The sequence below is a fragment of the Limanda limanda genome, chromosome 12, assembly GCF_963576545.1.
Source record: "Limanda limanda chromosome 12, fLimLim1.1, whole genome shotgun sequence".
NCBI lineage: Eukaryota > Metazoa > Chordata > Actinopteri > Pleuronectiformes > Pleuronectidae > Limanda > Limanda limanda.
Window position 1 is genome coordinate 25,056,365 of NC_083647.1, and position 14,022 is coordinate 25,070,386.

The following is a 14,022-nucleotide window of genomic DNA, read 5'->3' on the forward strand; positions in this document are numbered from 1 at the left end:
ACAGGCAATATAAACCCCATTTAACTTCAATTTACTCTCATATGAATCAACCAATTAAGGCTTTTGTAACATATTAAATGTGAATTAAGTGAAAACTGGGTTATGGAGCCAGACATAGATTCCAACTCATTCAGGTTCTATCTGTATCTAACAATCCCTTCTGTCCTTCTTTGTCGTTAGACTCCGTGTCCAGCGAGTCGGGCTTCCTGGAGGACTTTGTCCTGGGCGTGGGCGAGCCGCTGGAGATGGCGTGCGAGCTGGACGACCCCTCGCAGCCCGTGGTCTGGTTCAAAGACGGCGCCGCACTGTTGCCCGGCAACCGGACGCGGCTCGGCCAGAGGATGTTGCGCATCATCAACGTGTCGTACGAGGACTCGGGCGTCTACTCGTGCCGGCTCGCCCACGGCGACACGCTGCTCAGCAACTACACCATCAGGGTGACAGGTGAGAGGACGGCCCGCTCTACCACCGTGTCCTGCAGGGGTCACATGACTGCAGCTTAAAGTGTCACACGAGTTAGGAAGCACTGATTAAACAGTTAATATCTGGTCTGAATTGTTAAATGTGCCTTTAAAAATGTAATGTGTGTATATATATATATAAATTACACTCTTTCTGGATGTCCCAGCAGCTCTTAAACTGTGACAAGATCCCAGTCAAATACATATAATGCATCTTGGGGGTCGAGTACATCACTGGTAGATACAGATATAGTCAATTATTTAATGCAGTGTGAATATGGGAAAGGATTAAGTGACGTAAATCAAATATTAGTGGCGCGGCACTTTGAAACTGACCTGAGTTTTACTTCAATGAAGATTATCCAACTGTCTCCACACAATAAAAACAGGAGGAAACTTCTATTACTTCCTTTTTCTTGCTTGGCTGCAAGTCCGATGGTTTCCTGCCAATCTGCACACACACACACACACACACACACACACACACACACACACACACACACACACGCATACAACTAATACCCAGGCACGTTTCATGCTGTTTCCTCCCCTGATGCCCAGTCAAAGGTGAAATTCATTATCGTGCGAGAGTGAGTAAAGTTTTTTAAACTAGCGTGTGATGCAGAATGAGCTCGAGCGTGGGAGGAGGTGGGAGGAGGTGGGTGTGGGGGTGTGGGGGGGGGCAGAGGAGACCGAGCGGGAGCTTTAAAGTCGTGCAGCTTTCCCCGTAAAACTCATGGACACCAGCTGAAACTGTTATCGACAACTAATTAGAAAGCAATTAGCCCCAAACATTTCATCATTGAAAACAGATGGGGCGGCAAGAAATGAGAGTTCACCCCCCCCCCCTCGTCTCACACACACACACACACACACACACACACACAGATGCATGTGTTTGGCTGTGAGCCGGGGAGAAAATGGCCTTCTCCAGGCCCGATCCGATCTGGACAGCTTCTCCTGGCGGACCCTGGTATCAGCTCCAGACGGCAGGAGGACACTATCACCCCCCCCACACACACACACACACACACACACACACACACACACACATCACTGATTTAAAAAGAAACAAACCTTCAATCTTTCCAAGTCACACTCGGCTTTCAGAGAGAATTTGTTCAAACAAACACGGAGGTGGAATAAAGGCGTTTGCTTCCAGCTCAGCACGTTTCAGAAGCAGATTTATCCAAACCCGACGTTTTAATATGATTTCAACACTGGGTACATGTTAAAATGACTCATGAAGTCTGACTTGTCATAGTGTGTGAGGGCAATATCCTGTTCTCCTCCCTCTTCTCTAAACACGGCCTCAGCTCCGTCTTAAACACACACAGACTATTGTGTTTTCACTCAAATATTTGAGTAAGGTGTCAGATATTTAGGAGCAGTATCAGATTTAGCACCTGGACGGAATCCAGACAGCAGAGAGAGCACACACACACACACACACACACACACACACACACACACACACACACACACACACACACACACACACACACACACACACACACACACGGTACACATGTTGTAAATGAGAAGGTGTAACGTGAGGAGATGAAAGAACTTGTTTGCCAGTTATGAAAAACGTTTGGAGACGGAACAAAAATTGCTGACAGATTATGTTAAATTCACCTTTTGATTAAAACAAATATTCGGCTAAAAACACAATTATTTATACAAATTTGCTTTTACACACTGTTAGAATGATTACGTTTGTATATTCGAGTTATTTGCTGACGTATGATGGTCGTTGACACTGTGGATGCACAAGCAAACCAATTTGTTTAAGCTTAAATCTGAATATATTCAATTATTTGAATCTGTGCTGAAGTTCATTGTATTTTGCAGCTTTTATTTGCCGAGCACCGTGGTTCTATTGGTCAGTTCACGTCCATCCAGAATTCAGGGAATCCGAATGTTTTTTCTGCTGCGGCACGGGTGGCAAAGTGGAGCGATGCACGGAGGCGTCCGGAGAGAAGAGCCGTGTTTCAGGAGTAGCTTTAGCTCACCGGGGTTGTCAAGGTAACAGCTGGCTCCCATTAACCAGAACCTGAGGAGCTGAACCAGAAAACGTGGAGGTCACATCGAGAATTAACACAAAGCCGGCGTGAAAATGTGAGACAGCGATTCTCGTATCTGTGGTCGAGGAGCAATTAGACGGCATCTGACACACAACTGTTTGCAAGAGTTAGAGTGTGTGTGTCAGTGTGTGTGTCAGTGTGTGGGTCAGTGTGTATCCCACACACTCACACGACCGTGTCGCACTAATGACCCCCTCATTTGTACCGTCTGTGGAAATGTTTGTAATATCTGAGGACGCCACAGCGGAGAACTGTGGACTCATTCATGAGTTTCTCAATGAGCAGAGTCAGTCTGAATGTGTGCGTACGTGTGTGTGTGTGTGTGTGTGTGTGCACGTGTGTGTGTTTGTGTAATCACGCTCGTTTTCATTTAATCTCCGCTGGGGCTTTAATGTGCACAAAGTTCATTCCTTTATTTATTTGTCCCTCCTCTTAGTTTCTCTCCATTGTTGCACAAACTAAATGAAGTGGTGCAAACGTTCCAGATGTGATGTCGGTCTTATCTGATGGTCGTTATAGTTCAAGCTCCACATGCTCGAGATCCGTCCGTGTTCCTCAGTCTAAACCCGATTTGTCTTCTCCTTTCAGATTCTCTGTCGTCTGGTGATGACGAAGACTATGATGAAGATCCAGAAGATGCAGGTAATGGAAATGGTGAATTCCCAATTATTCTTTTCAAACCACACCCACACAAGTGAAACAATGTATTTGATCTTTCCAGCTACAAGCGGAAGTTAACGAGTCGAATACACAGCTTCATGAGCATCGTGACAATAAAAACCTCTGCAGGAATCCAAGTTTTAATATGAGATTTGAGATTTGACAACCATCTTCCTGCGCTCGCATCAGAGCTTCTCCCTGGACGCACTCCACGAAACGGCGCCATCACACAGAACAGGAGCCGGCGGTTCTCCGTCAGATCTCATCCCTCTCGGTGCTCCGTCGGGAGATGTGCAGAGTTCAGGTGCAGGTGAACAAAGAGCGATGAGGGATGGCGCCGCCTTGCACGCTCGGTTCTGTCAGCGAGCGCGACTCCAGAGAGACAGAGAGTGACTCCGCCCCCTCAGCGGGCTCTCGACCAACCAGGCGCCGCGCTGTGCTGCCTCTGAGATATCGGGATGGAAGAGCAGGGAGGGAACCACTAGAAAACATTTAACTTTCCAGTGATTTATACAGAATAATTACTTGAATGTAGTTTGACGGTTCACTGGAGCTGAAGAAGTCGACATCTTCACAATTCTCTGAATCACATTAAACTTTAGAGGCTCAACAAAATCGTTGCCAGAAGCCAAATATTGAAATGTTTCAGTAGCAAAGCGACAAAGTTCTTTTTTTAAAAGTCGCTGTAAAGTTCTGCAGCCGAATCCTCACACTTGACTTTGAGTGAAACTCTGAGACGACGACTGTTGGTGATGCTGCCGATGCTCAATCTGTCCATTTACATCACGTTACCAAGATTATGTGATGGTATAGAAAACGTCTTTTTTAAAGGACAAACAAAAGATCCCAAAAAGATGGTTGACTTTGTGTTGAAGTCGTCAGTTTTAGTTTTTCTCTTTCTCTCTAATATATGTTTTTAAAGTTGAGGATTTCCTCACCGTTCTGAGCCGGGAGCTAAATCTACATTTTCACTCGGCAGTCGTGTGAAGCAGCTCTGACAACATGCTGTCAAACTCACCCAACATGTGTTTGTGGGCTGTTGCTTCGAGGAATAACAGTGAAGTCTCAGTTACAAGTAATCACCTCATGATTCTCTTCTTTTATTATTTCCCTGCTCTGATATCTGAGAAACAACCGCTCGCTCCCCGGTCGTCGTCTCCACGGCTCAAACACTCGATCGTCTACTGAACACAGGAGTCTTTGTTGTGGCGAGATCCCTTTCAACATGTAATCCCCTCATTCTGCTCACTTGAGATGCTGCAGAATTAAAAGATGTATTCTTTCATTTTCATCACCACGTCGTGGCTGCAGCTCTTACCCAGAGACACGAGAGGAGAGAGATGGAAAGAGACAAAGCAGATGAAGCTTCCTCTCGACACCTGCGACGTATATAAAAACCTGAGCGCTTCACTTTCCTCCTGGAGTGATCTTCTCAACAGGCCGGAGCGGCAGCGGCTTACCGCCGACGTCCTGAATGCCGCTAAATAGCCTCAGACTGCCAGACTTAATCTCTGGGTGTAAGTCCACCCCATGACATGCGAGGCTCCGGTTTCCTGGCCGAAAGGAGAAGGATTAGCCCCGAAAACGTTAAACCCCCTATCTCTGCGTAATGGTCACTAAGCCACCGCTAATTAGCTGGCTGTAGCCGAACGGAGCCCCATGTGACGAGCCACACAGCCAGAGAGAGAGAGAGAGAGAGAGAGAGAGAGAGAGAGAGAGAGAGAGTCCCCGTCGCCGAGCGGAAGAACATCCACGTCCACATGCAGAGAGGAAGCTGGAGCCGCTGAAAGAGTCGGTTCATTAGTGAGCGGGCAAGAGCAGAAATCCGTTTTGCCGAGCGACAGCCAGACGGAAGGAAACCAGAGGAGAAGAGTCACTGGGAGCTGCCAGTGGAGATGATGCCACAGCCCAGTGTTCCCACAGCAGAGAGGCAGACCAGCCTCTGCAGTCATGAGCTCATTCTCCACGACTCCCGAACGCACTGGGCCGTCTCCAGAGGCCCTCGGGGGGGGGGGGGGGGGGGAGGCAGAGGAGATAGACTCCCGCCCGGCAGCCACAGTAGTTCCTGTGGAGGTTTGACAGACTGACAGAGAACGTGTGTTTGGTTTTCTCTTGAGGAGGAAGTCAGTTCCCATCGGTGTCTTTCCAGTCTGCGCTCGGATCTCAGGCAGGAAGTGAGCAGGTGGAGGTTCAGGCTGCGTTTTAAAACCATCTCCGTCCACATTGGCATCAGTTTCAATCCCCGTACCTTAATTATCACGTGACCACACAGGTACTCTGGGCAAAACAGGAACAGGAAGTAAAATGCAGAATTCAACCCAACACTGGAATCTGTGCGTCTACGCCACAGTTTTTCCAAACATCTCAGTTCCTGCACGTCCACGTTAAAACGATTCTGCAAAGTTCCCAAACCTTTTTCTTCTAGCGGCTCTAAAGCTGCAGAGTAGTGTGAAGTTTTATTTGTAGTTTCTATACTTTTAAGCTCAAAAACCTGCTGGACTGTGTTGGAGGTCTGACACCCGAGGAAAGTAGAAGGTCAGAGATCAAACTATCGTGCGCCCTCACACGATGATTACGGTTTAGAGTGTGTACCTCTTTCAGTGCGGAGAGCGGTGTACACACTCAGTCTGTGTGGATTCAAAGGGCAGTGTGTGTGTGTGTCTGTGTGTGTGTCTGTGTGTGTGTGTGTGTGGAGGAATGTTAACAGAGCCTAATCTGTGCTCCTGAGCTATGCAGCCTCCTTGTTTACCCTGGCAGGCGAGCAGAGAGCCGCACGCCGGCGCTGCACCGCGGCCGCCATTCCTCCCGCTCTGTTTGCCCAGGGTCCCTGCAGGCCCGTCGGGGGGGGGCAGCGCGCCTTCAAAGAGCCCCAGTGTTATCTGTAATGAAATCTGCTTGTGTGCTCGCAGGCGTCGGCGAGGGCCAATTATACAATTACACAATTAGACCAGCACTCCCTCCTCCTCCTCCTCCTCCTCCTCCTTTCCCCCCCGATCGGTGTCTGAGCGCTGACGGCCCCTCGGTGGGTCCTGCTCCAGCTGACTGCCGGAGCCCTGAAGTCACGCCCCCCCCCCCCGACCCACAGCCACAGCAGGAAGTCAGCGGGACAACGTTGTGGAGTACACATTCAAAGACAATGCACGGACCTTTAGATTTGTTATTTGATTAACAAAAGTATTTATAAATTGAAATCTGGATCTGCATGAATTTCAGTCAATGGAAGGAAGGAAGGAAGGAAGGAAGGAAGGAAGGAAGGAAGGAAGGAAGGAAGGAAGGAAGGAAGGAAGGAAGGAAGGAAGGAAGGAAGGAAGGAAGGAAGGAAGGAAGGAAGGAAGGAAGGAAGGAAGGAAGGAAGGAAGGACCTCTTCATTCTAAAGGTTCCTCTAGTTTTACCAAAATCCAATGATTTATAATTAGTTTTCCAATAATTGCGATCAAAAAAACAACCAACGATGTTTTCACGCTGTTAGTAATACCATCATGATGTCAGACGCACGGCGTAGCCAATCAGAGTCAAGTATAGGTAGACTCCGCCCACCTAGATGATGACGACAGGATGTCAGACAAAATTCTTTATTCCCTAAATTACAATGTGGAACCAAAACTCACCAGATCACATGAAACTATGGAACAAACCTGAAGCTTCAGACTCTCAGGAGAGAGAAAACACCTTCCCAGTCGTCAGGAGACTCCTCCCACTGACTGACCGCGCCCCCTCCGTGGCAGAGATCTCAGCAGCCGCACTCCGGGTTCTGTTATCGAGCGTAAACCAAACAAACAGCGGAGCGGGAAAACGCTGGAGTATTCTTAGGCTCCCGGAGAGGCCCCCCCCCCCCGCCCCATCACCACTCCCCTCCTGCTGAGGAAATACCATCCTGCCAATTAGACATGGGATGGGATTCCAGTGTCTGCCGGGCGTACTGGGAACACGCTGCTGAGCTGGAAGAGGCTTTCCTGGAGAGGAACGTGCGTCAGCTTCAGAGGAGCCAACAAATCACACTCACACATTTCTCAAAGCTCTGGATGAAAATACTCTGGCTCTTTTATTACAACTGAGAGTAATAAAAATGATATAAAACACAAATTAAATCACGTACGCGACTTTGAGTAGTTAAGACAAACGTCATAAACACGTTGTCATCCATCCCGGAACAGAAATCCATGCTCGTGCTCAGTTGTTTCTGCAGAATTTAATGATTGTTTATCTAAATTCCTGCACAGGACAGTTCAGGTAGCACACGCAGCAGTTTCCACTTTCCTTCAGCAGCAGGAAATAAAGCAAGCACCACTTAGCTGCTCGAAAAGCTGAAGAGAAGACGTCAGGACTCGGCCCAGTTCGTTCTCCTGACAGGTGATCGGGTGCCGAGGCAGAGGAGCGAGTGCCGAGCAGCTCAGGGAATTAGTCTCCGAGTGTTTTTGGGACAAAACCGTGGAGATGAAACAGACAGAATCCCCACAGGCGTCTATTCTGGGTTAGAAAGGTCATAGTGGCTGAAGGAGGAAGAGGAGGAGGAGGAGGAAGAGGAGGAGGAGGAGGAAGAGGAGGAGGACCACACATCGGGAGAGAGACTGTTTAAAAACTCAGTCCGTGTTTTTGTTTGACAGAGTGTGTGTGTGTGTGTGTGTGTGTGTGTGTGTGTGTGTGTGTGTGTGTGTGTGTGTGTGGCTGATTATGATGCCAAGAAAACAATGTGTTCAGACGCCTCACGCTGCGCTCAGTGTCGAGAGAGAGAGAGAGAGAGAGAGAGAGAGAGAGAGAGAGAGGACGAGAGAGAGAGAGCTAATGATATCTAACAGTGATTTCCCTTTTAAGGTGTGTGTGTGTGTGTGAGTGTGTGTGTGTGTGTGTGTGTGTGTGTGTGTGTGTGTGTGTGTGTGTGTGTGTGTGTGTGTGTGTGTGTGTGTGTGTGTGTGTGTATGTGTGTGTACTCATATTTGTTGAATCTCTAGGGACCATTTCCAGCATTGTGTAAAAATCCATATTTTACCCGTGTTTAAACAATCACTCTACACGGACTTGTCTTCCCTGTGGGGACAAAATGAAAGTCCCCATAATGTTATTGATTCAAATTAAAGGTGAAGACGTGTTTTAAAGGTTAAATTAGGATCAGGTTTGATTTAGAGTGAGTCAGGAAATCAGTGTAAGTCAGCGTAATGTCCTCTGAAGTCCCGGCGTCTGTGTATTTGTGTGTGTGTGTGTGTGTGGTTGCATGTGCAGAGTGTTTGTCTTTGCAAGCTGGGGAGTCTCTAACTCAAGCAGGCTGCAGTGTTCAGCTGCTCGAGTGGAGTCGCACACACACAGACACAGACACACACACACACAATAGAAGTTGTGTTTGTTTGCTTTCTAAGATGAGACGTCTGTCTTTCATCGTCCAATCTCTCTCGCTCTGGTTGTAATTACTCTGTGAAGCTGAAGCCAAAGTTTCATGACGGGAGCCAAAGAAATGTGTGTCAGAAATATATCAGAGCTCCCCGGGCATTATGACAGACACACACACACACACACACACACACACACACACACACACACACACACACACACACACACACACACACGTGGTAGTTTAGAGACATTCACACACACAGGTATATTTATACTTTCTGTGATCGACATCTCACCTAAGATAAACTCCGCCCGTGTGTTGCTTGAGGGTTAGAATTAGGATTTCTTTGTTTGACCCACACACACACACACACACACACACACACACACACACACACACACACACACACACACACACACACACACACACACACACACACATTGAGATGGTAATTAGCTCCCCTCGCTCCTGCTGCATTTAGAGTGTAAAAGAGACATCTGATGACCGGTCAGCCACCTCCCCAGCTTTTGTCCTGGGAAACCCACACAGACCAGTAAAGAGAGAGAGAGAGAGAGTGAGCCTCCCTCGCCCTCCTCACCCCCCCACACACCGGGAACAACAGGCCTCTCTGACTCGCTGCTCTCTCCCCTTTTGTCCGTCCTCCTCTCAATACAACTCAATAAATCGCCCCGACGCGTTTCCAGACCCTCAGGATCCAACGAGTCCAAACCCACTCGTGCATTGTGAGCGAGGGCCGAGGACGCGAGGGAGAAACACGCAAAACCGCTTTGTGCTCTTTCACGATCCGTCAAACTGCGTTTCACACCCGCTTGGTGCATCTCGAGCTTCACTGCGTCTCTTTGCACAGCGGCGTAAGTAAAATGTAAAAACGTCTCATCCCGACTGTAGCAAAGAAAACGAACTCCAGAAAATACTGCATGGGTCCGAACTCTTTTCCTATTTAAAGAAAATCCTTCAAACTCCACTTTTTCAACTATTTCTTAGCTTTGTAAATGATGAAAGTTTGTCAGTAACTGTCACAGGTATTGTTGGTTGTTGTTTCTGGGAGCGCAGGCCTCCAGTGGAACCTCACATCTGTCCTGGCAAAGTCCATAAATCAATCCAATCTGTGGCATCTCTTAGCAATTACATTACAAGATCCTGAAGGGTCCGTCCCGAGGTTTCTATGATCTTAGGAGACGCCAGCAAATGGAAAACTGAGGAGAAATCTGTTGGGATCAGAAAGTGTCTCATCTCCGCAGAGCTGTGAGTCGAACTCGAGTCACAAACTGTCGACCTGGGACGTGATTTATTGAAAGCGGTGATTTAAGACTCGCTCTGACCGACTCGCCTTCGCCTGAGAATCACTCAAATTACTCGAGACCTGACTTGAACTCGTCTCGAGTGATGTTTGACAGGTGTCTTGAGACTGGACTTTATTGCAAAGGGCTCGACTTGTATCAGATGTTTCCAGATATGCACTTGGATCGAGTTACCGTATTTAAGATTTGACCCAAGTTTGTCTCCAATGACATGAAGCTCGACTCAAAACTCGTCTCTCTTTGTTTCCAATGACTGACACAACGCCCTGTTTTGTGTTTTTTTCAACAGAAGCTCCTTATTGGACGCGGCCCGACCGGATGGACAAGAAGCTTCTGGCCGTTCCTGCCGCCAACACGGTGAAGTTCCGCTGTGCCGCGTCCGGGAACCCGACGCCGAGCATCCACTGGCTGAAGAACGGCAAAGAGTTCAAGGGGGAGCAGAGGATGGGCGGCATCAAGGTGAGAGAGCTTCCAACTTTTCACAGATTCGTGTCCTCACACCAGATCTTCCTGGAGGAGGCGGTGCTGCTGTGTCCTATTCTTGAGAAACCTTTTAGCAAGGCATCTTAATCCCTGTGTCCATCAGCCTGATTGTTGGGATGCTGTGAGTGTGAATATCCATATCGCGAATAGTGAGAAGTGCTCGTCCTTCGGTGAATCTTCTTCTCACGGTGAATAAAGGTCAGAAATCGTTGCCTCGGGACCCGGCGGCTTTCTCACCGGCCTCGGCTCCGGGAATATATTTAGAGGCTCAAACTGCTGCGCTGAAATCAGAGTGGCGCACAGATACATGCTTACTGGCGTGATGGATCGGTGTTGACAGTAACGCGGCGCCGCAAACAGCTGCTGGACTCAGTTTTGTCGTGGGATTGACTCTAAACACTGGGCTCTCATGTGGAATGGCGCTGCTTAGGGTAACGGGGCCTGGTTTACCCTCGTGTCGGGTTAATAGCCCGGAGCTGGAGGATTAAAAGACAAACGGGCTGTGCTCAGAACATCGGAATTCAAACAACTCGAAACCTGTGTTTTGCTTCAAAATAAACGTAAACATCGAAATGTTCAAATCATCTCCAGAGACGTGAATTGTTTCAGGATCTTTCCGTCCTGCGTCTGATTCTCTCTCCGTGAGATGAAGGAGGTTACCTGTTAAGATTTAAAAAGATTAAAAGTCATCATCGACTTCCAGAATAATATAAACAAATTTGGATTTTGAACCTTCTTTTCTATTTTCGTATTCTCGTATTTGTTGGTTTGTTTCTTTAGCTGCATTTAAACTGTGCAACACCATTAAAGACTTTCTACTCTCTTCCTTTGAAAATCCCTACTTTACAAATTATTCCCATTTTAGCGTAACTTTTTACAGTGTGTATTGTAACCACTTTAATCACACTTGTTTTATTTTATTTATAGACCAATTTCATCAGACATACGTCTACAGCACAAAGGCTAATTTGAGCACTTTTACTGATTTGCTCTGTGGAGTTTATGGAAGTTTAAGGTCGTGCTGTTGTTTCCACGAACTTCTCCTTCAATTTAAAGTGTTTTCTTTGTGTTGATTTCGACAACAAACCACTAACTCGCTGTCGCAGAAGAACAAACGAAACCCTGCAGCTGCCGTCGCAAACTTCAGAAGTGGCAATTAACTTCTGAACCTTTTGTGTCACAGAAGAACTAATTAAACTTGTCGTTCGCTGCTCAAACCACCAGAAAGCTAAACTGATCTAATTCAACTGTTATAAAGAATCGTTAGCATCTGTCGTAATGTCAGAGAGTGGATTTAAACACTTTAGAATTCAAAGTTGAGAACTTGTGTGGTGCTGCTGGTGCTGCTGGTGGTGCTGGAGGAGGCATTTCTCCCAGTGGAGGTTTTGGATTTAAAGGGTTAAATGTAATGAGATCCTGCAGCTATTAACAGTTTACAGAGATCTCCAACATCTGCTCCCAGCAGACCAACAGCAGTTGTCTCCCTCCCTCTGTCCCCACTCTCTCTCTCTCTCTCTCTCCCCCCCCACACACACACCTGTCACCAGGCCTCAGGACGCTCCAACTTGCACCGGGCCCTCCACCGACTTCCAGCGTACACATGCTTTAAGATACGCTGACGATAATGTTCCTTTAGCAGCAGATTAATCCCAAACTGACCAGCGAGGGCACGTAGATATTCTCTCCATCTGTTCAACACCTCTCCGGCTTCTCCTCCCGAATCCCACAGGGTCCGAGTTCTGTGCAGAGAAGTCAGTCGGGTGGTTGTTGGCGTCGTTTCCACGTGTCAGACGGAACCGTTTAGCGCCACACATGCTCCTATGGGACGATCCATATATATAATTGGAGCGATATGTATAGCTGCCTCTCCATAGTGAGACCTGACAGAGTATGTGCGGTCCTGTTGGCCTTGTCCTGGGTTGTCGGTGTGAGATGTGACACTATAAGTTGTCAACAAGCCACCGGGACGAAATTCCTGTACATTTTTTCCGCTCGGTGCAGCTCAGCGGGTCGAGCTTGGCACCGAGCGGCGCCGTGGGTTTGGTTCCCAGCGCGGCCACCCAGGCTGAAAAGCACAGGCAGTAAGTGTCCAACCCAGAGGAAGATGTTGTGTTTGTGGTGTGCGTTTAACTTCGGTGGTTACGTTTTGGCAGCGACGCCTTAAAGCAGAACGATCGGAGTCGTGAAGTGTATAAATGTCATCGTATCTGTTTTTACGCCGACGTCCTGGAAAGATTCAGTCCAGCAGCAGATGTCTTTCCTTTTGTTTTTGTTGTAATTGACTTTTAAAAAGGGTCGGTGCACGTAAATCACAAAAACACAGTTTAAAGTACGATTAACTTCTCTCGGCACGAAGAATTGACCCTTAAAATTCACTTTCAAGTAGCTGCAGCTTTACGTATCTCACAGACTTCATTCTTTTAAGCCTTTTTAGCCCTTTTAGTTTTTATTGTACGTGAATATTTATGATAAAAAGACTTGAGCGAGTTAATCTTTGGCTCTAATAGGGACGTTTGTCTTCTTGTCACCCCTCGGCTCATCCAGGCTTCGACTCCTTTTGATTCCCATCAGCCAAACTCTGTTAGAGTTCCTGTAGTAATTAAGATTTCACCTTTGGAACAAGTGCAACTTTACGTGACCCTCTTTAAAGTCCCTAATAAAGATCACAGACGATGGAAGGAAAAGTACTTTCAGAACAAGAATAATTCATTCAGTCTGATGGAGATGTTGATTATTACATCTTTACTTCTTCTCTGTGTCTTTATTGAGACGTTGTCCCTCCCTCTCTCCCTCCCTCCCTCCCTCCCTCCCTCCCTCCCTCCCTCCCTCCCTCCCTCTGTCCCCGGAGCGGTTCTAAAATCCATTTAGCCAATCACCATGTGGCCGCTGTCGCCCTTGAGGGAGGTGAGCGGAGAGGTCACCCTCTTTAGACTCAAGGCGCTGGGTGACAGACAAGCCTGTGACACTGCCGGGCTTCGGGGGAGCCGGGGGGGGGTAACGTCTTCACCCGGTCTTAATGTCAAAGCCTCTGCTGACCCAGCACGCTGCAAAAAGGGTCGACACACTAGAGTGTTTTTATCTGTAACTTTAATAACTGAGACTTATTGAGAAGAATAAATGTGTCTCAAAGAGTCAACTCACCCTTGTAATTTGCCATAAACATAATTTTGCTTTTCCCTTATCCACATTTCTATAGAAACAGTTTTAACTCTTTTCTTAATGTGCTTTTCTCTCCATGGGACCGATTCTACTCTGAGAGAAATGTGCACTGACAATAAAGTCACATTAAGTTCCATTAAAGTGAGTGATGTGCCTGATATCATTATAATGTCGCCTCAGTTTTAACGTGGTTACTGTTCAGATCTTTTTGTTCGAGCCACATGATCATTAACCTGTCGGTCACTTTATTTGATTTCACTCAATGGACTTTCACCAGCAGCTGCACCACAACTACAATATGTGTGAATATCATCCAATAGGAATACAGCAGAAACTTGTCTTGCACAATCTGTGAACTTTTATACATTTTATATATATATATATCTACGTTTATATATATATATATTTACTTTGATACTTTTTTTTACTTATTTCACACTTAAGGCTCCTGTCTTTCTCTTTCTCTTTGTGCTTACACTACTTCTTTCTGCTGACTATGTTTGTTATGCACCAAACACCAAAG

The 14,022-nt window shown here is 47.1% G+C and overlaps 1 protein-coding gene across 1 annotated transcript in view; it reads left to right on the top strand.

Annotated features, from left to right (window-relative positions):
* The window catches only part of LOC133015260 (fibroblast growth factor receptor 3-like), a 60,508-nt gene that overhangs the window by 22,726 nt on the left and 23,760 nt on the right, over positions 1 to 14,022 (top strand). The window contains 3 exon segments of the mRNA XM_061082423.1: positions 181 to 444; positions 3,137 to 3,202; positions 10,147 to 10,316. Coding sequence (XP_060938406.1) covers positions 181 to 444; positions 3,137 to 3,202; positions 10,147 to 10,316 — 500 coding nt within the window.